This window comes from Podarcis cretensis (assembly GCF_951804945.1).
Source record: "Podarcis cretensis genome assembly, chromosome: 11".
Classification (NCBI taxonomy): Eukaryota; Metazoa; Chordata; class Lepidosauria; order Squamata; family Lacertidae; genus Podarcis; species Podarcis cretensis.
The window spans coordinates 31774349-31800172 of record NC_137180.1 but is presented as its reverse complement, the minus strand read 5'-3'; the positions used below and the strand labels follow the sequence as shown (position 1 = coordinate 31800172).

The following is a 25824-nucleotide window of genomic DNA, read 5'->3' as shown; positions in this document are numbered from 1 at the left end:
TGTGGGACTCTACACACGGCTTCCAGTGAGAACTCTGCATACAGAGCTCAGCACACAGCTGGCAGAGACTGGATGTGCATCGAAATGTACATAGACATCAGCACTGTGCAGAGCAGATGGGAGGACGTCTTCTCATCAGTTTTATAATAAAAAGGGGAATGTGCATCCCTTGGGGATAATTCATATAGCTATTACCTGCCTGTTGCTGGTAGTCAGCAACACCTTGTTACCCACAGTTTTCTCTGGATCAGAGCCTTTTAAAGCCTTAACATTAAAGTATGAGTGTGTTTTACGGTGACATCTGCACTGTTAAAGAACGGTTTAACATGCAGTTATCATGACCTATCCTATAATATTGTGGGAAGGTTTGGATAGAATAAAAATAATCATAACACACATGCACAAACCTCTTCTTGAATAGGTAAGAAGCTACAATGTTATTTACTTGTTTGCTTGTCTCGCTTTTCTTCTTCTTGATGTTGTTGTTATTCCTGTACTTTTCTTGCTCTGTACATTGGATTGTCTAAGCAAACACCTTTCTACTATAAGGTTGACTCTGCTTTAAAACGGAAGTAACAAACTTTTCTTAAAGTCTTAATTCAATTTTATGGTTGCCATATAGGTGTCAGATTTATTGGTAGTATTTCAGGACTGAAATTCTGCCTGAAAATTTTATAACTAAAAACCCTAGTCCATGACAGATTTTTGACAGGGGGGATACAAAGAAAAATAATAAAATTTGCTTGATCAGGTCCACAACATACCCCCTTGAGCTTTTCTGGTTTATAAAATAAATATTGACATTGCAATTGGCAACAGTCTCAATCTAAGCAAAGTTAGTTTGGGAATTATAGTAGTTTGCAATTGATAGAAAGGAGCTGATCTTACACAACAATTCAGGTGTCACAGTGATATATCCTCAGCAGAAGGATCTTGTATTATATTAAAACTAGAGAGTGTTTTTTAAAGTGTATAACATGTAACAATATGCATAAAAATATTGAAGCTTCACAGACAATAGCATGTGAATATTACTGTAAATGTCAGATATATGATGCAGATGTGATGTTTTCGAGCCCTTTAAAAAATCAACCCCAAAGCACAGATCTGACTTATGCCATGATGTGACTGTGAAGTGCAAAGAGGATTATTTTGCAACCTACCTGCCTGTTACGTTCATCCATAATCCTTGTGATCTGAATCTTTTTTCTCCCCATAGTCCCCGTTTTTCTTCTCTCGTTCGTTCCTACACTCGTGTATTTTCTTCTTATCTTTCCTTCCTCTTTCCTGTTTCCTCAAACCAAGAATCCTTCTTCAGCACTTACGCGATTCAATTCACAGACCCCTGCATCCGTTCCTGCTAAGTACACAAAAGAAATGAAGTGTTAGGGAGTTATTTGGACATAATCTTTATAGAATGATGCTACTATGATATCTTACCAACTGGCTTAAGTGTGGTTTTGAATGCAGAACTGCTAAATAAGCAATAAAGTCAGAAATGATTAGGCATTATTATTATTAGTAATTGCGCTAAACTGGATTTTTGTTTTGTTTTGTAGCTATGGCACCTCAATCCTACAGACAGTTATTCAGAAGTAAGAGATGCTCTTTCAGTGGGGAACATACATCTTAGGCTCTGGATATAAGCGCTGAAGAAAGCTTTTAAGACATCACTAAAACAATTAAAGTGCATGCACTCATACTTCTCATAGATGCAAATTTTCTCTATTCTGTAAGACTTCCTTGGAAATATGAAAAATTACCTAAATCAGGGAGTTAATGAACCTTTCCATACCTGTGCAAGCTAAGTAATCAAGCTAATTCACTTTTGAAGGAAAACAGAAGAGGTGATAATGTTTCTTATTATGCAAACTAGGCTAGACCATTATTAAAGTACTATTTGATATATGAGAAATGTCAGCCAAATCTAAATCCTTTAACCTTATATTCCATTTTTAAAAGAAAGAGAATGACTGCAGATGAAATAGTTTAAGAGAAAAATACCCCTTTAGCTCTATCTTATTGAAAAGTGAGTTTTTTTTACAGACTAAATATATTTGTATATATTTCCACCTACAATAAGTGTAATAATTGGTGCAGTTGTTAATATAATCCACACATCTACCATTCCTTCACACATAAGGGCAAAAAGCTAATCACATCATAAAGAGTCATAACTGCAAAAGAAAGCTCATAAACACATGACAATGTGTTCCTAATATTCTTCCACACAAAAAATAAACCAGAGGATTCATTCAAAACTGTTGCAAAACATTACATAAAAAGCAAAGCAAAAGCTGAAAAAATAAGCAAAAGGTCACAAGCGAAAGATATATGACAGTTATGTGGATAAAATCAAATATCTCCCTGTAGCACATTGCAATCATTAATGTTTATTATGTATGTCTACTGAGACTGCAATCCTATACATACTCACCCAAGTGTAGCTCCCATTTAACTCAATAGGACTCACTACTGAGTAGACACACATAGGCTAAAATACAAATTTTAGCACACATAGAGCGAAATCGAAAATTGCATTTATATTTATTAGTGCCTAATTCTCCCCAACACACACCACCGTGTTCCAATAAAATGATTTCTTAATTCACAAGAATGTTAAAATATGACAGTGCAATCTGAACTTTAGGCTGGCTTTCCTATAGCCAACCTGTTAAATTATCCCCAAAGGTACAGTATGTAACTTTATTCTGAAGCTGAAAATTCTGGCCTGAAAATTCAGATCGGAAAAGCTAATCTTTACTCAAATTTTCAGTTTTGTGCTCATTTTGTTTCCGTCAGTTTATTTTACAGCTATTCTGTGTTCTGGCCTCTTAATAAAAAAATTAGAAGGCTATTACTCAGTCACAAACTCCAAATCTTATACACCATAAGTTAGTTTTTACACTGTACCACCAAGTCTTAAGGAATCCAGTGCTGGTATCATTACTTTACAGTATAGCAGAGAAACGAAACTATCAACTCACATCATTTCTGCAGTTTTAGGCATCTAAAATAGTTAATGAACTCACTTTTATGTAGTCTGAGTTGACAAAACAACCCTACCTTTCATTACTCTTGAAACACAGAAAGAGTGCACACGCTCAATTGTAGTAGATTCTTTTTCTTTTTGTAAAGTATTTTAAATACAATCTAAGCATGTTTTGGAAAAGCTGCATTCTCTGACATTCGCTGGTGACTAGGACAACAAGTTGATTTTGAATTTTTTTCAACTTCTCTCAGCTCGACTGCTTCCTTGGGAGTTTCTCTCTCCCCCCCCCCGCCGCATCTCTCCAACCCCAACAGTCAAGCTTACCTCTGATATAAAAAGCCAGGTAATTCCCATGTACGTGCAGGAAGTCTAACAGGCTTTCTCCACAACAGTAAGCCAATAGACTAATCCACAGCAAATGCATATGGAACAATTTCCCTTCCTTTCATTCACGTGGAGCCCGAGGCACTATCGGCTTACAGTCCTATGCCTGCCTAAGCTGTCGCTTTGTTGAGGGTGGAAGGTCAGAGTGGACAGATTAGAGAAGTGGTGACACGGGGTTAGCCAAGAGGAGCACTGCTTTACGGATCGAGCTGCTGGAGCCGAATGAGAAAGAGGAGGGGGCGGGGGAGAGATCACAAAATGCTGACACTCTCGTCTGTTAGGACAAGGATGCAGAGCCCCTGGTGAAGTAACAACGTGGTGAGTCCCTCCCACACAACTAGCAGTTCCACATTTCATACTGAGCTTTCAGAAGAAGAAGAAGGAGGAGGAGGAGGAGGAGGAGGAGGAGGAGATTATAAACAGCCCAGTGTCAGGAACGTTAAGCATTCCACAACTACATAAAAATATTCTCCAAATAGTTCCACAAACACTTCTTGGACTTAGCAGACGTAAATCTAGGGCAAGCTCACTGGGTACATCGAAAGAATTCCAAATGTACATCATTGTAAGTTATGAAATGAATTTGAATCATTGTTCCCATTCGCAGCAACAATCTGTTGACAAGTGGTGAGGCGGGAGATTGAGGTGGGGAAAAGAAGCCTGTATGGCTTAAAAAGGAAGCATTGAGTCCAATTATTATGTTGTTGTTTCTCATATATATATATATATATATATAGGCTGAGGAACAAGAAACAATGTGTCAACTGTTTTAATCCATATATACATGCTTATGCGGGTATGTAAGCCCACACCACACAGAAATACTGCAGTTCTATAGCTAGGGAAGTTGCAGTTTGGTGCTACTGTTTTGACTAAAAATCATTGTTAGGATTCCCCCGCACACTATCCAGCTTAATGTCAAAACCATACTATTTTGTTTTTTTCACGATTTCTCTCTTTAACATGCATTATTTTATTAACACCACACACAAACACGCACATGCATTTTTGCAAAACTGCATGAATAGAGGATCCATCTTAATTTATACATACGGGCAAGACTCCCAACCATACAGCAAAGTACCGTACATAGAAATGTAATTAAAATACATCATGGGATGAACAAAAACACCATAAACCTTAAAATATTTTTAAAGATCTGTGCCAAGAGTGAAGGAGATCCAGAATTCCTTACCACCTGCCCTTGGAACTTGGAAAAGATGCTCTGAGTTGCAGAGGGCATTATCTCATACACTACGTACACTACAAGTGTTAGAAAAATTGCAGTGCTTCATAAACCCTCAGACTGTATTTAAAAATAAAAAAGTGCACTAGGCAAAACTAGCTATATGGCAAGTTAAAATTATTCCAGAAGCCCTGTCAAAATAGTGTCCACATTAAATAAACCTTCCAGGCTAATGACAGAGTTATATGTAAACAAATGCATCTTTTTAAAAAATGTCGATGTTTCATTATTCAGATATTAACATTCTTCAGAATCACAGCCCTTCAGCATTTTCCCCCTTTTGGAAACCCAAATACTTTTGTAAAGATAAAATAAAATCAGACTGTTTACTAAAAAGAGGAACTTCAGTTTGGCGGGCTTCTGTTCGCTCTATGATTGCCAAAGGCACAGATAGTTGAGGGAAAAGTGATTTGAGTTCCAGTGGGCAGATGCAGCACTGCAGACGGCCATTCTTCACTCCCTCTCTCACACATTTCCCCCCCCCTCTCCTTCTCTCTCCCTCCCGCTCACTAACACAGAAGAATCTTGACAGAATAGCAGGAAACACGCACTGAGTGGTCAGGGAAGGAGATGATGTCAGCAACCACGAACAATAAAAGGTGTAAAGGTGCTTCCTTCCTTAAACTGTTCCAGAAGTGCAAAATGGGAACCAAAACTCTTTACTTCCTTCTGCGAACAGAACTTTCTGAATCTGCTCGGCTGCATAACACCCCAGACAGAGGTCCCTTTGAACAAGTCACCCAAGGGGCAAGAAGCAGCAGCAAAACGGAGGACTCTCAATACATCCAATTTATAAACAAAGTGGTAGCCAGAGGGAAAACTTATTTAATGGTGATGGAAGCTTTGTTAGAAAATGCAAAAAGGGTCCCCTAAATAGCAGTCCCCACCCATTTTGCCTGGCTGTACATATTCTTACATTCAAATGTAACGGTTCTTACATTTGAAACAAAAACAAAAGAACCCTCAAGCTTGTGTCATGGGCAGAGTTTGACAGCGCAATCCTATAGATAGGTCTACTCAGAAGTAATTCCCACTAGGACTTACTCCCAAGTAAGTGTGAATAGGACTGCAATCCTATGCCCAGGCCCCATTGACTTCAAGTAAACTTGCCTCTGAATAAACATATATCGGATTGTCCTGTAAATAAAAATAAAAATCTGTTCTGTTTTCAAAGATGAACAAGGGGCCTTGCTTCTATTCCTTCAAAAAGCACAGCCTGTACATTTGACACTAAGAGAGAAAGCCCAACTGATGCCCGAAAGAGAGCAGCAATATGACAATGGGCACAGAAAAGTCTAGTTAATATTAAACAAAGAAAGCTTCAACTGTTCTGCCTTATAGGACCATGAACGACTGCAGGTCATGGCGCAGCCCAACACTGAAGAGCTGCAGATGCGCAACAGAGTGTTTGTATATCGGTGCTGAGTATCCTAAATTCATGCTAATCTATGGTTTGATGTGGGCCATAACACATATTGTTACACATATATTCTGTCCATCCTATTCCTGTTGATTTTGAAATAAACCCCACAGTTTCCAATGCAACCTACTCCCTAGTAATAAGAATGTATAAGATCATAGCCTTCGCCTCAAAATAACACTTTGTGAGATAAATCAGGCTGAATGAGACAGAGATTTGCTCAAAGCCACCAAGAGTTTTACACACAGCTAAGTAGGAATCTGAACCTGGAATACTTAAATCCAGTCCAGCCAGCACCACCAATGAGAAATTATTATGGGACATGATCTGTATGCTGCCGTTGAATATATAGAGGCTGGCATGGGTGAGTACAGACATTGCCAAATCCATTTCCCCTGGCACCAATCACACAAGGATATAACCAGAATCTGGCTCCTTTAAAACAACTTTTTCATTATACAGTTATACACTAGATGTCATTACTGCTGCACTAGATCTGTAACACACGAACAGCGTGCTCCACTATATGCAGTAATCTAATTTGGGCAGAAAGCCATTATTTTTAAAAGAAATAAATAAAGTGAATCTGAGTCATCCGAAGATTTCAAACATCTGTCTCAAACATTCCAGTTCAGAAATTTAACATAACCTACATTTATGTGTTTTGATCTTATGACTGGTCTGCCACATTAAAAGATGTGCAAGGGATTTCATTCTAATCTGCTAAATTCATCTCAGGAGAGCATGCATTTTACAACAGGAAGTTTAGCACAAACACTGAAGTCATACAGAAGCTGTAACCTTGCCTACAAGCATAAACACGGTTTGCCCCAGATGATTTGCTGCTTGAGGCAAAAAAATCAAGATGCCTCCCTTCTCCCATTCCAAGTACAAAAACTGATCAAAGTGGCAATAACTGAATTCTGCTTCAAAGCTGATGATGGGACCCTGTCTTCCAGTGCAACTGAAGGCAGCAGGCTATCTTAGAGAGTGCAGGACAAACCATGTGTCACAGACACACAATATTGTTCTCCAACTGCTTCTGTTCACCATCCCACAATTTCAGCCAGCTGAGGCACCCACCTCCCTTGGCTAATGGTAGGACCAGCCCTGAGTATAAACTACAAATTTGGGTTAGACTTTGGTGGGCAAGTACTTATTTGATTTTATCTACAGCATACAATGACACTCTAAATATTAAATGATGAAGATAATGATTTCAACTTGTTATAAAGCTTTTGTGTGTGTTTGTTTTTATAGATTCTTCTATGGATTACAGATGAGATTTATTACATAGTAAAACTGTATTCCTTCTGACAAAGAACTATTTCATCTTTCCATATCGCATTGCCAAAAGACATAAATTTATTCATTTATAGAAATTATTTTATAAACAAAATAGTGTGTCTGATCACCAGTAAGGACAAACACTGATGTAGGCTGCTAGCAAAAGAGACACGGATCTGATTATGTCCTGAATAATCAAAGCCTGAAATTACTCTAGACTTTCACAGCAGGCTCATCTTCCAGGGTTGTTCCTTGCATGGAGAAGCAATTGTAACAGAAAGGCTCCAAAATAAGAAGGAAAACTCTTATTCTAAACCTCCACTGCCTTACGGGATACCTTTGGGAGAAGAAAAGGCTAAGGAGCAAACTCTACACAAATCTGGAGTCCCTAAGATGCTTGGATGGCTCCTTGTACACCTACTTCCAACAACTCCTGCAGCCAAGCTGTTGCCAAACTTATTGCTCGGCTTTCCTTTGGTCCACATTAGTGAGGCGAAGGGGGGGGGGTCTTGCCATATGGGCAGCCCAGGACCTCCATATACATGGCCTAGACTTCTGCTCTGCAGAGGTCACTTCAATGCTGCAAACACAGGCGTTTGATTTCACCCACAGAGGCAGACTCTATTGTCTCTCAAGACAGATATGAACAACCATGCAGAGACACTTATAGGAGTGTACATAGAAATAGGAGATACTTTGACATTGCCCATGACTGCAGATGGATGGATGTATAGTTTGGCAGAGTTTCTCCTTGAAGGTCAGTATCAATTTGACACAAAAATACAAACACACTTCATTTACATAGGTGAAATATTGCTGTCATGCTGATTTTTTTTTTTTTTTTTTTTTTTTAGCTTTTAGTAACCAAATACCCGTTCACTTAACAATCTCTGTTTCAGTGGGGGAAAGACTTTCTTTTTCCACTTCAGGATTATTGTCAATATTTTTCATTTTATTATTGTCATAATGAGTAAGCCGGAAAAAAAATAAACAAAATCAATTGGAAGGTACATTAGCTAATCTTTCTCGTGGCCTTCAATGTGCATTATGTTTTCTCAGAAATGGCTCTTTGTAACCTGTTAGTATACGGAGTGACAAAAGGATATTAAAAGCTGCAACCTGTGAGAAAGGAAAAAAATCACCATTCACTAACACGGATGGGAGCCACACCCAGTTGCAGTGGAACACTTTCCAGTGTGAGAACTTTCGAGATCCAGCAAAATTCTGCATCCATTTCCACCCTACTCCTCTCTGCCCCATGGTGCTACACAGAGAATGAAATAGTAGAGGGTAGCAACTACAGATGCAATCCTAAGCCTACTTAGTGGGAGTATATTCTACTAAAATAAGAATGAAAAAGGATTGATGCAGGAGCAGGTCAAAGATCTATATAGTCCAGATCCTGTTCCCTACCGAAAGCCCCAAGGAAGGACACAAGGGCAATAGACCCAGGTGTTTTTTTCACCCAGAACCAGTGGCGTAGCGTGGGGGGTGCAGGGGGAACCAGCCGCACCGGGCGCAACATCTTGGGGGGGCGCGCACTTGCAGCTCTCTGCCCCTACCTGACTCACTCACTCTCTCTCACTGCTGTGCTGGCTGTGCGAATCCGATCCGAGCCGCCGGGTCGCTGCCCACTGTGGAGGGGGGGGGTGCCAGGCGTGCGGGTTAGGGGGCGCAAATTACTTGCCTTGCCCCAGGTGCTGACAACCCACGCTACGCCACTGCCCAGAACTCACTGGAACTCAGTTCTGGCACCTCTCAGATGGGCGCTATTGCCATTATGAGAGAACAAGGGAGGCGTTCATGATGAATTCTGGCACTGAGTTCTAGAAAAATAGCACTCCTTCTTGTTCTCCAGCAGCTCGTATTCACAGGCCTCCTGCTGCTCTTCCTGGAAACAGCCTATGGCCACTATGACTAGTAGCCACAGAGAGCTTTGTCTTCCATGTGCTTGTCTAATCCCCCAATTGAGGCTTACTTCTGGATAAATTTGCATAGGAACTGCGCACTTCACAGACAAAGCAGGGCAAAATGGGTATCCTCTACATTTTTTGAGTGTGGATCAGGTTGGACATTCCCCACTGAACTTGGACTGCTGTTTACACCTGTGCTAATTCTTTTTGATGTAGCATTCACACAAACAATGTACATGTGAACTCACACTACCCTCCAGGTCTGACAGCTTCTACACTTAGATGGAGTCCACCAACGTTTCTGCACTTGAGAAGAGCGAGTTTCCACAGCCCCAAGGTTAGAGGGACCAATGAAGGAATATAACAGGAAGACTTTCTATTGGCACAAATTGACTAGTCATTATTAAGCACATCACACAGGTACATATTTATAGAATGAACATTAGTATAAAAAGGTATAATATTTCATTCTGCTGTGGCCAGAAAACATAGAAGATGCCATCATGACAAAACATTGAACACTTCAATTTTTGCAATGCAACTCTATGCATATCTACTCAGAAAGAAAAATCATATTTAGTAAAATGGGTTAATCTCAGGTAAGGTTGCAGCCAGCCCCATTTTACTTTGTGGTAAATGTGTGCTATAAATGATTAATTTCCAGAAAATTTCCAAGTTAACATACATGCAAAACAATGGATCTAAGCGAACAAACAAAATAAATACAGAAATAAACAGCCTTGGAAGCTACTCTTGAAATGTAGCATATTAATAAATATTGATAAATAACATTTACCAAACTGAAATAAAGGTATTTGATAATTCTGACATATATGGCCCACATATGGCTTATAGTAGATTCATCAATTGTCTGTATCTTTCCTCTTCCTTACAGTAGGCTAATCAACCTAATTAAAGCTTTGTTCATTTGAAACCTTGAATGACAATTTGCTTAACTCCATCCCACTGTGGTATTTTTATAAAGAGAATTAAATCTGATCTTCTGACAGCAATTATTAAATGATCCCAACTGGCCCCAATTAAGATTCATGGCTCACAGGGTCTTGAAATCCAATAAAGTGACGAATCCTCTCACTTGTACATCTCTCTTTACTTTGGTCTATTTTCTTAATGCCAATTAAGCTCCTCTGATCAAGTGCAATTGAAGGCTATTGTGAGTCCTAATTCATGATACAACGTATCAATTTGTAGCTCAGACATACCCAAGTAATGGACGAGGTCTTCTGCAAACATTCCCTCTGTTCTAATGAACCTATTATAATAAAGTGACTGTGTGTGTGTGTGTGTGTGTGTGTGTGTGTGTGTGTATGAGAAAGAGAGGCTGACTGATTTGTGCTTTACAATTATGCTTTCAAAATGATGTAAACGGATAAATACCTGAGAAGAGCCAACATACCAAATTGTGTTTGAGTTTACTGGCACCCCTTATTTTTGATACTTTCTTTCTCTTGATATCATTTCCTATTTTAAATTTAGTTTTGTGAATAGAAGTCCTGAACTGTATTTTTAAAAAAAGAAAGGAGAAAAGAAGGATCTATATTCTAGTGGAAGGCTATTGTGTTGTAATAACTTGTTCCAGTTATTTCAAGGAGACTAAAGCATAATTTACGTAATCTGGATCTAACCCATTATTTATGTTTCATAAACTATTCTAAATGATATCTTACTCTTCCCACAACCAGAAGCGGCTTACCAGGTGGAGCTAGCTTCCCAGCAGGTGTGTTGCTCTTGCTGAACGGAAGGGAGAGAGGATGGGGGGAGATGGCAGGGCAGTCAGTGCAGTGCAAGCACATCAGCTGGAGTGCTAAATTGGCTCTGCTAGGGTGTCTAGACTGTGCCAACCTACCCACCCGCTCCCAGTAAACAACAGTGCCCCACCTGCCAGAAAACTAGTGTGAGAGCTCCATCCTGCCTGGTGAACCACTTCTGGCCATGACTGTGACTTATAAGAGCTGCAGCCCATGCAAAAGGAAAGTGGGGTGTGTGAGAGGGGGTGAGTCCTGTTTTGCAAGCAGAAATGCTTGCAGTGATGGAACATGTTAGTTGGACACCACCCCACATTTGGAATCTGTAACCATTGGAATTGTCAGCTTCTGAACTGGTTCCTGCTTCTATGTCTTTAGCAACGATTTGTAGGAATTAGCAGGCAATCATACTTATCGCCATACCCTTCCTGCTCATTTTTGGAGATCAAATGTCTGTTCACACCAGGGCATGTAGCTATTATTATTATTATTATTATTATTATTATTATTATTATTAAATAGCATAGCAGCTATTCATGATTAGCAACCCTCTGTTTGTTTTGGGGCAAAACTAGCTGAAGACTGGAACAAATGACTTATTCTTTGTGGGACACGGGAATTAAAGACACATGGAAAGTACACTTGGAAGGGATGATGAGAACACATCTTTAATTTTCTGCTCTAATTTGTTCACACATGTTTATGTACAAAGATTTGGAGGGACATTACTGTGCCTCACTTGAAATGCAGGTAGCCTCAGGATTTGGAGCTCCTTGATTGGGAAGTCTCCAGGGAAATGAATGAATGAAAACCATTCTCCAGAGACTTAAAAGTAGTTTCTAGACACATCTGGCTCATCTTAATCTAAACTGCTAACACCTGCCTGGGAATCTATCCTCCATCTTCTGCTTTGAAGAACAAACAGCAGAGATTTATCTCTAGTCATTTTCTGGAGGCCAAAGCACAGCCACATGGCCTTATGCTACAATTATTGTGATATAAATTATGCCCTTCTTTATTCATTTAAACTGCTAATGTTAAAGGAGGGTATCACTGTTCTTCCTTGGGTTATGGCCATGCCATGAGACTGGATCCCCAGAATAAAAATGATAATTTTTTGATATTATCTTATTTTAATTAGCATAGAGCATGTTTAAGGCCACTAACATCTTGTCTTCACCCCATGTAGACACATGCTGTCATGATGGAAATCAACCATCCCCTTGTTCAGAGGAAAAGAAGATTACAACCCTGTGGGGTTTTTTACACAGTGGTACATACAGACATCAGATCCTGTGCTTCCTAGCCCTAGTGTATATGTCTATGTTTAGTGGTGGGATGAGGATTTTTCAAGGTACACATAACTTTTCATCAGACAGATATGGAACAGGAGGATTAGTTCATCTTCATGTTGCTAATCCAAATATTAAGGAATACTTCAGAGAGTGATTTATTTCCAACATTTTGTTCTTCTGCAGAAGCAGACCATGAAAGATACTACCCCTACATATGTTGTATTCCTCTTAAAAACATGACTTCTTACATTTCCATATACATATCTTCAGTATGACAGTCACTACAGACAGTGCAGCTGTCAACGATAACACATAAAGTACATTGCCATATTTTTAATCAATGGCTCATTAAAGATAGGAGAATTATTCAAACAGTCTCATCAAGATGCGACATTGAAAATGGCAGCTGAAAGAATATCTGCTATATTTCTTTACAACGATTAATACTGCTGGGTAGGTGGGGAAAGTGTTTTCTATTTGATGTTCCCCATGTTGCAGGAATAATATAGTCAAACACAATGGCTTTCAGAACTGAAGGAGATAACAAAGGACCAGATAGTGCAAAACAGACTTTCATCTAGTGATAGAAAAAGTACAAGGTTGCAAAGAAAAACGTCTCTCTTTTCTTTCTTTTTTCACTGTGAAGATCCACTCCACTCAAGTGTCTTTTGAGACTAGCATGTTTTCACAATGAAATAAAAAAAGAGATACATTTTCCTTTGCAAACGTATGCTTTTTCTACCACTGCGTTTTATTCCGAGTTTAAACCAATGGTTCATCTAGCTAAGGATTGTTAACCAATCTTCAAGGTCATAGGCAATAAAATATAGCAAAACCATTCTTACTTAGCTACTGCTTAAGTAGAAATAATGGATGTCCAACTAGGAGTCTTATACACAATCCACAATTATTGTATGCTTGTATTTTTATTTTATTTTAAAAGAAGAAGATTCATATATTGCCTTGCCACCCAAAGTGGCTCAAAATCAATTTTTAAAAATAGTTCAGCATCACATGATCAAAAGAACTTCTGCAACAATTAAAAACAAATAGAGTATTTAAAATAATTATTTGCTTAGCCAAGTTATCAACTGCCTAAAGATCTTAAAAGAGAGGCAAAAACATAAGGTGAGAGTCAGATGGATTTCCTGAGGCAGAGAGCTCCACAAACTTGCACAATTGTAGAGCAGGTCTCTCATATACTAGAACGGGGGACCATCCAATGAATGTTGGAAGACTCAAGACAGACAAAAGACAGTACTTCTTCACATAGCACATACGTAAAGTATGGAGTTCTCTCTCAGAATATGTAAACATCATGGCCAGCAATTTGGACGGCTTTAAAAGAAGTCAATTTCACGAAGGATAAGGCTGCTGGCTACCAGCTATGAGGATGGTGATGTTCTACCTCCGCTATCTGAGGCAGTGAGTTTTTGAATGCCAGTTCCTGGTAATTGCAGGTGGGGACAGTATTGTTGTCCTGTTTATGGGTTTCCTACAGGCCCCGACTGGCCTCTGTGAGGACAAGATGCAAGATGCCAAATGCACCTCAGATAAAGGAGGGGTGAGATGAAGGAGGCATGCTTTCCACGGAAACTAACTGAATTCTGAAATGTTAGTCAATTCCTTATTTTGAAAACACATGCCTCAGACATAACCAAAAGAAAGCCTGTGTCTGTCAAGTGATCGTGTAAGAGAGGAGTTTGCTTGTTCTCTCTGGAGGAAGCAAAAGAAGGGAGAACAGCCAGGAGAATCCAAAGGCAATTTATATTTCATGAAGTCAACTTTACAGTATCACAGAATTCATCTGAAGACTTTAGTATCAAATTTACTCTGCTGTAATTTTAGATTTTTCTTTATGAAGAAAGGGAGATATGGAGTCATCATAAAGTTCAGGTTCTCCACAGTATTATTTATTAATTGGATGGATTTGTACCCTGCCTCCCCCTCTGAACTGGAGCACAGGGTGGCTTCACCTGGGAAATCATTAAAACAACCAATTAAATTAGTTCCTAGTTGCAAGGAGAATCTAATAGAGAAGGGACTTCCAAGTTGCACTCTAGATTCTGCTTAAGTTCTTGATGGCGTGTGCCTCTTATTTAAAAGTACATCAGTAGACTAAAAGGGAGTCTAACAGTGCAGTATGAAGCATATTTTCTCACAAGTAAATACCATTGATTTCAATATGGGGGGGGGGTCCAGTTGTGAGATATTCCTCCAAGGCATGCAGAAAAATCAGGCAACTTCTGAAGCCCCAGGCAGTAGTCAGTGAACTGCCTCTGACTTTGTGGGTCATAGTTGTCAGGCCTGATACAAATGCATTATTTTTGTATACTTTTTCTGACTGTGTTCTAGTAATAGGAAAAGATGGTAATTTTAGGGCATACTTCTGGTATGAAGGACAAACCCTGTAACAGATTTAGTACACAGAGCAGAAAATATCCAGGGAGGAGGGGGGGGGGGAATCTCTAGGGAAATCAGACCAACACAAATCTCACCATTACTCAGCACTGCAGTAACATGCAGATGTTTGTAGTGGTTCAAGATGCAAGCAGAGACTGGAAACTTTACATCCTTGACTCCATCATGATTGCAACTGAGCCTCATCAAAGAAAGAGCCCATAATTTGTCAAAGAAAACAACCAATTAACATATGCCGGGGAGGGGGACACTCCAGAACTGCTAATATATGATAGAAGAGCCAAGACAAATCCAATATTCTGTATTTTAAGAAATAAACATTAGTCTTTTAGTATTTCAACTGATAATGGATACTAGGGTTTAAAAACAGAAGAGAAATTGTAGTCTTTCTTTTTGGAGTTACCACTGGTAGTTAGAATAGTAGCAAGACTTGCTAACACCACAACTGCTATTTTGTATTAAGGGCATCTGAAAATACAGACCATCCCCTGAGTTAGGGGAGCCTTCAGTGATACATTTTGGCATGTCAAGTGGAAGCACAGTCAGTTCTCATTTTTACACAAATACAAACACATGTGCTTCAGGACTGCAATCCAAAATCCAGCTAAACTGTGCACCCTAAAGCTCAGGAATCCAGATTCCTACACTACTGTGAGATGACTCTAATGTGACCATCACCAACCTGGTGTCCTCCAGATGTTTCCAATTGCAACTCTCATCAAACCCAACCAGTATGGTCAACAGTCAGGGATTAAGGGTACTGTAGTCCAAAAGATCTGGAGAGCACCAGATTAGGGAAGAATGAGCTAATGTTTTGTTTTTGGTTTAAAATAGTGAATTTTGCCCCTGAATGCAAATTCTACTGAAAACTTACTGGATTTAAGACTAAGAAAGTGTACTTATGACAGATGTGGGCTGGGAATCTGATCATAGTTAAATATATGGCATGATTCACAATTCTCCAAACTGTGTTGACATGACCCATCAAGCAATGATGGTGCTTGTGAATGAGTAGGGCAGTCACAGTAGCTCCTAGCTAGGAACAGAGTGCCATGAGTTTACAGTTCTGACCATGAACTGCTACAACTGGTCATTTACAGCTCTGTTGAGAACTGTTGCAAGGCCTAAGGGACATGAGGCAATCCTGGCATTCCCTAGGCCTAATAGTGATGGGAGCTTCTTCTTCTTCTTCTTCTTATTATTATTATGCAAAAGTTGAGTGAATAAATAAACACTATTTACAAAATACCAATTAAATTCATTGGACTCCAAGAGGCATCTTCCAAAGAATTCAACTTTGGATAGATTTTGCCCAAGTCAGGTGGGTGGACTGAAGGGAATGTTACAAAGCATTAGCATGCACAACAAATCCACAGATCCAAAGAATGACAAGCAGAACAAAAATAGCCACTAGCAAAAAAAATCTTTTTTTCCCACTTGCTTCACACAAGCAAGTGGGAAAAAAAGATTCAAACTAGCCCAGTGGTTGCCATGAATTTGATTTTGAATTGTTTTTAAAATGAATTGATTTTAGAATGTTGTGTTACTTTTGTTGTTGTTAGCCGCTCTGAGCCCGGCTTTGGCTGGGGAGGGCGGGATATAAATAAGATTTTATTATTATTATTATTATTATTATTATTATTATTATTATTATTAAGTTTCCCTTTCCTCATTCAACTCCCAAGTGTGAAGGGTAACAGTCCTTGCATGAGCAGACACCAGCTCAATATAGATGCAACCCATTCATCTGCCTACATCATATGCATTAATAATGGCTCTAAGTTCATTGTATATACAAAGGATAGGGCTCTTTCACCCCAAATATTGTGGAACATTAACATTCTGCCCTTTGCATCTTTTTAAAATGTGCCATTCTGTTTTGCCATTCTGCCTGTGCATCTGTGTGGCTCTGAATGCATGTCTTCTCCTTTTTTCATTCTCTCCATTTTTGGAAAAAATGCAAAGGTTTTAAAACTTCTGAGTATGAATATTTATCAGTAAAAACCCAAACTCCTCTTGTTGAAGCCGAACAGCGGAATCTAATTTTATTTACCAATTGCAAAAGTTTTTATTGCAAAAACTTGCAGAAATTTGCAGATGTCATCTGTGTCCACCAAGGGAACTAACTCCATGTGTGCCCTGAGGAGAAGGGCAAGGTCCAATTTTAATCAAACAAGTCAATAAGTAAATACATAAAAGAGCACCCATTATGGAAGAGGTGTTTTCTTCTGCTCAAGTACTTGAACTGTATATCACTTCTATTTATATCGGATGTGCATGTATGAAATTCATTCCCTTGAAGATCATATCATACTGTTTATCCCTTCCTATTTCATCAGTCACATATCAGTTCCAGTTCAGCCACACCCTTGTTCCTGCAAATACTTCTGCCCACGCTGTGCCATGACCACTTCTACCAAAGTCAGTAACCTTCTCGGTTATAAAAAGATGTGGAAATGGGAGAAAGTGAGTTGGGGTGCCCATGTGATTAAGAATGAAATCCTATGCACACTTACATGGGAGTAAGCTTCATTGAACAAAGTCAGGCATAGATTGCACAGTTAGTCGCAGATATCATGGGGTTTGCAGGAAACAGCAAGGATTCTTAGAATCATAGAATTGTAGAGCTGGAAGGGGCCACAAGGGTCATCTAGTCCAACCCCCAGCAATGCAGGTATCTTTTGTCCAACATAGAGCTTAAACCCACCACCATGAGATGAAGAGCCTCATGCTCTACTCACTGAGCTATCTGATATGAAGACTGCAGTGTGCACACCAATGGAGGAATGATTTGCAGAATGAAATAAAGGATACTCACAAAAATCAACAAATGATGAAGAGGAAGAGAAAAGTGGGGGGATTTATTTGGCACAGGACACAACAGAACATAGATATGCAGAATTCAAGAGAAGAATGTGGGAGGGAAGATTAGTTTGGCCAAGTCCAGTCTATAGATTTGTCCATTTAAAGGCCTGTCAGCCTTAATTAAAAGGCCTCACATACTGGACTTCCGGGTTGGCGCCATCGCCGAATGGCGGACTCCCTCCGAGCTCCGGAGGGAGCCTGCTCGGCAGGGGCTGGGTTCTACCGCGTCGGCGTCGCGGGGACCCTCAAAAACCATGGGCGCTGAAACCCATGGGCATGGTGACTCGGCGGGCACCGTTTGCGCCCCCCGACCCGCGAAGGAGCCTTTTTAAAGGCTACGGAGCGGGTGCCGGGGGGGGTGTGTGTGGTGCTATGAGTCCTCCGCTTCCCCTACTGAGCGAAGCTGCATGCCATTTGGCGGAGAGCGCTGACTTCTTCCATTGAAAATTCGGATTAAAAAGAACAACCCGTGAGTAATTGGAAACTGGACTTAAAAAGGGAAAAAAAATTAAATTCGGAGCGAGCGGGGGAGGTGCAAAAAGGAAGTCCGTCTCCCCCCTGTCGTAGAGGATTTAAAGCAAAGGATTTAACAACTAAGATCGAGTGTTACCTTAGTTTGATAAAGTTACTAATTTCACGATGGAAAATTATAAGACTGGGCTGGAGGAGAAAAGTAGAATGTGAGCTAAAATGCAACCCCCCCCCCCCGGGAACCGGGAGCGATCCGCGAGAGCGCCGGGAGAGGAGAAACAGAGGCTTTGACAGCTGTCAAAGGAGCTGTCAAAGCTGAAGAATAAAAAGAGAACTTTGTTATGAGGACTTTGCCGGTTACATTTGTTACAAATTAGATATAAATTGTTTAAAACAAGGAATAACAAGTTACTTTGACTGTTGGGTGTGATCTGGAAGGAAACTGAGTTACTATAATCCCTCTAGAGGGGCTGTGGGACACTACAAGTATTGCTGGCATGGAATTTGAATTGGACTTTTTATCTCCTGGGAAACTGCAGAAATGGAACACTATTTTGTCTACAGAGGTCTCTACACTAAAGGAGACAATAGATTTATCTATTGAAGAATGGAAGGGACTTGACGTAAAGTTTTGTTCCTGAATAACAAAGCCTCTGTAGGGGATTTAGAAGCTTTTGGAATTGGAACATTTTTGCAGGAGAGCAGGAAAAGAAACTAGAGGAAAGTGAGGAGAGAGAATAATAAGAACAACATGAACAACAAGAATTGGACAAAGCTGGAAGTGGGAACATTTGGGACATCCAGATTTGAAAGGTCTAAAGAAACAAAATTGGAGTTTTTACTCTTAAATACAGAGATCTGGATGGAAAAAATGGACCTTTTTGAGATAGAGTTTTTCCAAGATTGGACGCTCGAAACTAAAGATGATCAAAAAGACGGCAAAGACTATTAAAAAGACGGCAAAGTGGACTTGTGAAGGATTTCGGCCTAGATGTGGGATCTCCAGGATGACAACAGGCATTGATGGACATTGGGGAACGCAACCGGGAAAGGGGGAGGGAAATTTGGAATCCAAAGGGTGTTAAATTATATTTTATTCTTTTTTCTATTTTCTTTTATTTTAATCTGTTCTGCATATTAAAGAGGGGAATTCGTGGAAGGGAGCGGGATCGATTTTAGGGGATGGAAAAACATTCTTAACATTGGGCTAATTATAATAAGTTTAAAATTTGGGGTAAGAACTTGTTGAATCTATTTGAAGGAATTGGAATACAAGAGGGGGTGGGGTGGGGAAGTCCTGGAAAGATGCCAATTGAAATAAGGTTATAAAATGGATGCTTTTTTCCCCCCTGTTATATTTGAAAATGTTCAATAAATATTATTAAAAAATAAAAATAAAATAAAAGGCCTCACATACTACTTAAACTGTGTGACATATGGCCAAACCATGTTAACGAGAAAGAGACACTTTCTGCCTCCCTGAATCCACATGAGCTCCTGACATGATCCAATCAGGTCCATGGCAGAGCAGTTACTGGGGGTGGGAGGGATTCAATGACAGCTTACACTGTTATAATCCCATTGACTTTAGTGGAACTTACACTGGTGTAATTGGTTGTGCAAATGCCTCTTTAAAATGTTAATTATTCATGCCAGTAACTGGTGTGTTCATGTTTGCATAGCAGGCGATGCCATACTCTGGGTCTATGTTCGGTTCTTATTCTGCAATGACAAGATTCATAAGAAACAGAAGCCAGTTTCAGTTCATAACACATTCTTGCTTGGGGAGTAGCAGAAAAGCCTGTGTATGCTTATTAAACCATAAAAACATAGATCAATTAACACAAAGTGCAGAATGAAGAAATTATTTACCATAGACTACACTCTGTAGTACACTCTGACACTCACAGGAAGCAATCATTCATATATTCCCATTTTGAACGATTTCATGGAAAATAATTACTACTTTTTAGAAAATGATGTTCCTGACGGCACTTGCAGAATTGCTGGTGGAAGTTGCAAATGAGTTTGCATGGCTGGGTTTCCTCAGCTCATTTTCCACCACAATAAGACATAATCACCCTGCACTTTACTTTGTCGATGTTTTGCACAAACCAAGGCAAATTCAGACAACCATTTAAACACCTGACATCATAGGATTACTCCATGCGCTCTAACTGACTAATTCAATGTGTAGTCAATTCACAGTTTATGCAAACACATTATATTCTGATAATGTGTGTACAGATGCATGAACTGTGATTTGTCTACGATCTCTATGACAGGTTTCATCTAACTGTGAATGGACAGAGAGGGGAGCACTTTTGGACAAGTTTTCCCTTTCTCCTAGAGCCCCCACCCACCCACAACACCTCCAGTGATATTCCGAGGGAACCCAGAGTCCCCTGGGAGAAGGGGGAATCAGCAAAAAAATTATTTCCCCCTTCCATTCATGGAAGCCTCCACTAGATCAAAGAGCCGTCCAAAAATAACACCACTGGATATAGCCTGTTGTGTTTACTACAGAAGAAGCTTTTCCTTCAAAGGTATTTGGTACAGTAAGTTTTACTTTCTGTTCTGAAATCACAAATTATGGTTACATTCTTAAAGAGGCCAATGGCTACATAGCAAGGAGGAACACATACATCAAAGCAAGGCATAAACAGATTAAGAGGAAGCGTAAGTTCGCTGGTTTCAACACAATTCACAGGACAAAAAGTACTAAACTTTTTGTTAATGTTACAAGGCAAGAGAATGAAGAAACACTAAGCTGCATTTTTACAGGCATTTCAGCAAACAACCCTGTCACACATTGTCAAGGTCCTCTTAACGTTCTAAGAGACTGAGCTATGACTCAAGAGGTCCCTGGTCCAAAACTTGCCTCTGCCATTCTCTCAGACTCCGTATGGAGGTTAACAATACTTAATTAAATAACATTACAGTGTTGTTGGAAGGATTACTATTTACGTGAAGCATTTTGAAGTACCATACCAATGTCAAGTACTATTATTTAAGAATAATTGTGGCTGAATATTAAGCCTGTTATCTCAGTGACAGCTACATTTCAGAAACCTATATACTGAATTGTTATTCCTGGCAGGAACCTTATAAAGCCACAAAGTAACAAAAATGCATAGATCTTTGATATGTCTGTTGAAGGTTGATATACATTTGTCTACCAGACTACTGAAAGTGGGGGGAAATTATCCAAGTATATGCATGTGACACAGAGAAAGAAATATGGCTGCATTATGTCGCAGTGTTGTAGCTATTTCGAATGCAAAGGTATCTATCTTGACCTGCGAAGTCTGAAAGAAAAGCAGTATGATTTTCCAGACTAGTCTGTCCCTTGAATTTTAAACATTCTTGCCCACATTATAAGAACTAATCATGGCCAAACTAGAAGACAGCTATTCAGACATTATTGGTAGCTCATGAAAGTCCCAACTTCCAGTATGTCGTATGAACACTTGCTCATTAATCTGATGAAAGAGAAAAGGAGGTGTAGATGTGGCTTGGGGAAAAAAAAAATCTGTTTTCCTTTCTTCTTCATCCCATAAATCAGACACAGATGTGTGGTATAGCACTGTAAAACCCTAAATAAAACATTGTCATGTGAAAGAGGAGGAGAAAACATCCTTTCTATGGTGTCTAGCAAGACAAAAATAAAATGCAGTTCAGATAAAGAGACCTGATCGCAAACATGTGCCTAGTGCTGTTTACAACCCTTTCAAGGGCAAATCCCCTTCCAAGGCTGAGATGCAACCAACTGTTGCCAATTGCTGACACCGACTTGAACTTTAATGCTCGCTGCCAATGCTAAGATTCCCCCCCCCACTCATCTGATCTTATAAGCTTCTAATTGAAACAACTTCATCTTAAAACACTCCCCGATACTACATGGTAGCAGACCCAAACCACACTGTTGCTTTCAGAGCCCTGGAACTGCCAAGGTGTTTTAACACAGATGGATAAACACAATGTATTGCTAGCATGCAATGTGTTCGCTGTTCAAGCCACTGTGCAGTGCTTTTCACACTAAAACCCAATGCCTTCCCTCAACCCCGCAAGCAGAAATGGCATTAGTCACCCAGTGATATTCTCTGCCAGGTACAACCAAATGAAAATTTCCTGGGATTAAATAGGTAGTATTTATAAAGTTTAGACTTGATATTCCAAGGAAAAGACTGAAATAAGTATTGAAAGTTTATCTTCAATTTTCACAGCTCAAGTAAGATTGCCAGACTCCATTTGGACAAAAGCCTATACACCCGTAATTATGCTTATTATTAATGTATGTTATTGGCTGTAGCTCCACAGGATGGAACAACTTCCAAACTGCAGCAGCAGAACTTGCCCCAAGCTTGGTGGATGTAAAGGGGTGAGTCACCTGTCCAAAATGGAATCTGGCAACAAAGGAGTGAATCCAATGAGCACTTCTGCAGTTGGAATGCCATTCACTCCAAAAGATTGATCCAAACTGAAATTAAACAAAATTTGCTAGCATTACGTAAATGTTTTCTAGTAAAAGTAATAGCAGTGTGCTCTGGAATAAAGCCACTTCTAAGGCTCCAAGTGATTGCTTTGAAGAACTAGAGGATGCCAGCAAAAGACCTCATGCTAGCACAACAAGGGTTCTCCCCACTCTCCTCTCACTGCACACCCCTGGATTTTCCCCAAATCTGCTCTGGAGGCTCAGGAGTATCCCCAGAACAGTGCGTGGGGGAAGGAGGGCAGAGATGGTTCTATCTGGCAAGTAGAAACACTTGCAGTGATGTTGCATTAGTGCAACATTCACTTCCACCCTATGTATATTACGTTTGTTACAGTATTACAAAGCAAGTTCTAGCTCCCAATACTAAATGAAGGAAACTGTATTGCGCCTTCACAGATGCATACTCATAGAATGAAACATAATAAAAAAATTCCTTCCAGTAGCACCTTAAAGACCAACTAAGTTAGTTCTTGGTATGAGCTTTCGTGTGCATGCACACTTCTTCAGATACACACGAAAGCTCATACCAAGAACTAACTTAGTTGGTCTTTAAGGTGCTACTGGAAGGAATTTTTTTATTTTGTTTTGACTATGGCAGACCAACACGGTTACCTATCTGTAGAATGAAACATGTTATCAATATGTAATATTGCAAATCTGTCATTTCAGTTTCCTTTTCCCCAAGGATTTGGGACTTTTGATTTTTAAATTGTTCATAAATGATCCACAGTTAGGGGTGAGCGGTGTGGCAGTCAAGCTGGCTAATGATACCAGAGTGTTCAGGGTGGTTAAAACAAAAAAAGGAATTGTGAGGAACTCCAAAACAATCGCTCAAAACTGAGTGGATGGGCAGCAAAGATGGCAAATAAATTCAGTGTAAACAAGTGTAAAATGATGCACATCGGGGCAAAAGTATCCTAATTTCACATACACACCAAGTCAAGAGACACTGGGGTTGCAGTGGATAGACTGTTTAAGATGTTGACCCAGTGTGTAGCAGTTGTGAAAAAGGTGAATTCTAGCAATCATTCAGAATGGGACTGAAAATAAAATGGCCAATATAATAATGCCATTCCAGAAATCTATGGTGCTACCATACTTTGAATACGGGGTACAGTTCTGGTTAAATCACCTTAAAAATTCTATTGTAGAGGTGGGAAAGGTTCATATTTGAAATGCAGTAAGTTGCCCTGAATGTATGTACCAAATTTCATTATGATATCTTTGTCTCTAAGGCACATATCACAGTGTGTTATAGCTTGCATTTTATCCCCACATCCTCTGAAAATGGGTGCAAGGATCCAGCTGGTATTCCAATCTGAAGCAAATAACAGTTGCCCTTAAGGTGTATACCAAATTTCATTCTGATATGTCAATATTCAATGGTGTTATCGCATTACAGACTGGCAAACAGATTTAAACAGAACGATATACCGCTGAGTTAAACTGATGGCCTCACTTCACTCAGCCAATGATCTCCAAGCAAAAGGAGAAAACACATCCTGACATTGTCCTCACCAATAAACCTAACATATGTTTTGAATATCTTCTTAAGCGTAACCCTTGAGTAAATATGTTGCTAAGGGCTGCAATTCATTCCCAGTCTCAGCTGCTGATTATGAACCACTCAGTCTGAGATTATGATAGCAGCAGATCCCCTTGATTGGATTATAGCATTAAGGCTCTGTTCTGACTTTTGCATTCATGCACGTGTACTGTGGTGTCTCCCTGGCCCAAAACTGTGTGCAGTCACATGAATGGGTTCACTGCCAAGCATTTGACCACAAAGGAGCACGATGCACATAAAATATACACTACTGCTACTACAGATAGAGAAGAGATTCAATTCAGTTTGTATCTGAGCTTTTGGAAAGACAGCTAGTCTTCAAAATTCATACATATCCAAATTATGCAGTCTTCCAAACAATATTTACAAGAATGAATATAGTTGGGGAAATGGAGCACACAGATAAAGATATTAGTGAAAAAGAAATACAAAATTGCATTGCATTAGGGGAAATTGTTTGCAAAAATGTGTACATTAATCAAAACTGTATATAAAAATTTGTTTATTGGGAGAAATTCACTTCAAAATGTTGATGATTATTCATGAGTTTTTTTTTTTAAAAAAAGCATTAACTGCTGCAAAATGTGGAGAACTGTATTGAAGTTTTTTTGGGGGGGGAGGGAGGGAGGGAGAAACTGAGAGAACCAAAACTGCCAGACCCTTCCATCCCTAAATGCTATCTCCTTTGCACATGTAGGATCAAATAAAATTCTAACTGAAACAGAAGAAACCCCATGGTGCATCTGCAGCAGCACAACCAAATGCCTTTATCTGCCCCAGCTGCAACAAAACATGCCTCTCCCATATTGGTCTCTACCTCAGGCACTTCAATCTGTGACCCCTTAAAGGTACACTCCTCCATTGTCTCCCGAGAAAGATGGGTGTCGACAACATCTATACGATATATAAAATGCTCACTTTTGTAAACTTGTGACACTCTTTAAGTAATATTAATCTAAAAATCTTCACAGCATCAGGGTCCCAGATTAATGATTATGAATTATTATCCTAAATACCGGTAAATAATATTGCTTTGGAATTGTTGTCATGAGCAGTGCATACAAACTTGTGCTCTCCCTCCAAGCTGCATCCCTTCCCCATGTATTAAATTGATGATATGTAAACTCAAAATATTTATATGTCTCTATTCCCCACATCTGAGATCTATGGAAGTTCAAGACACCATGCATGAGAAAAGAAACTACAAGGGAAGTAGAAAGCATGATTTTGCCAGTACAGTAGTACCTCGGATTACAAACACCTTGGGTTACAATCAGAAATCGCACGCTGGCGGTGCTGTGGCAGCAGGAGGCTCCATTAGGTAAAGTGGTACTTCAGGTTAAGAACAGTTTCAGGTTAAGAATGGACCTCTGGAACAAATTAAGCACGTAACCAGAGGTACCACTGTAGTCATCTCTTTACATTTGTACAAAAAAAATGAAGAAAAAGATATGCACTAGACTGAAGGGAAAACCTTTTGTACAATAGGCATTAGAAACTGTTCAAAGAACTGTTCGTCCCTATGCAAAGATTACTCATGTGATGCCAACAAGGTCAGACTCAGCTTGGTCATGTACTGTAAAGTGCTAGACATCATAAGTCAAAAGCTGTCTTTATTCCCATCCCACCACTGAGCACTGCCATGTTCTTAAATATAACACTGTGAAGTTCAAGTAGGTGAATAAAATTCCAGCATCTTAAA

General features: G+C 39.6%; 1 protein-coding gene across 14 annotated transcripts in view; it reads right to left on the bottom strand.

Annotated features, from left to right (window-relative positions):
* MEF2C (myocyte enhancer factor 2C) overlaps positions 1–25824 on the bottom strand; it is a 173783-nt gene that overhangs the window by 92329 nt on the left and 55630 nt on the right. For 10 of the 14 annotated variants that reach the window (XM_079995648.1, XM_079995647.1, XM_079995655.1 and 7 more), the window contains one exon: positions 1164–1360. In XM_079995648.1, the coding sequence (XP_079851774.1) occupies positions 1164–1217 (54 nt within the window). In that variant the 5' untranslated portion in view covers positions 1218–1360. Of the gene's footprint in view, positions 1–1163; positions 1361–3316; positions 3578–25824 lie in introns of those variants that run through there. The other 4 variants (XM_079995649.1, XM_079995651.1, XM_079995652.1 and 1 more) reach the window with 3 other exon arrangements.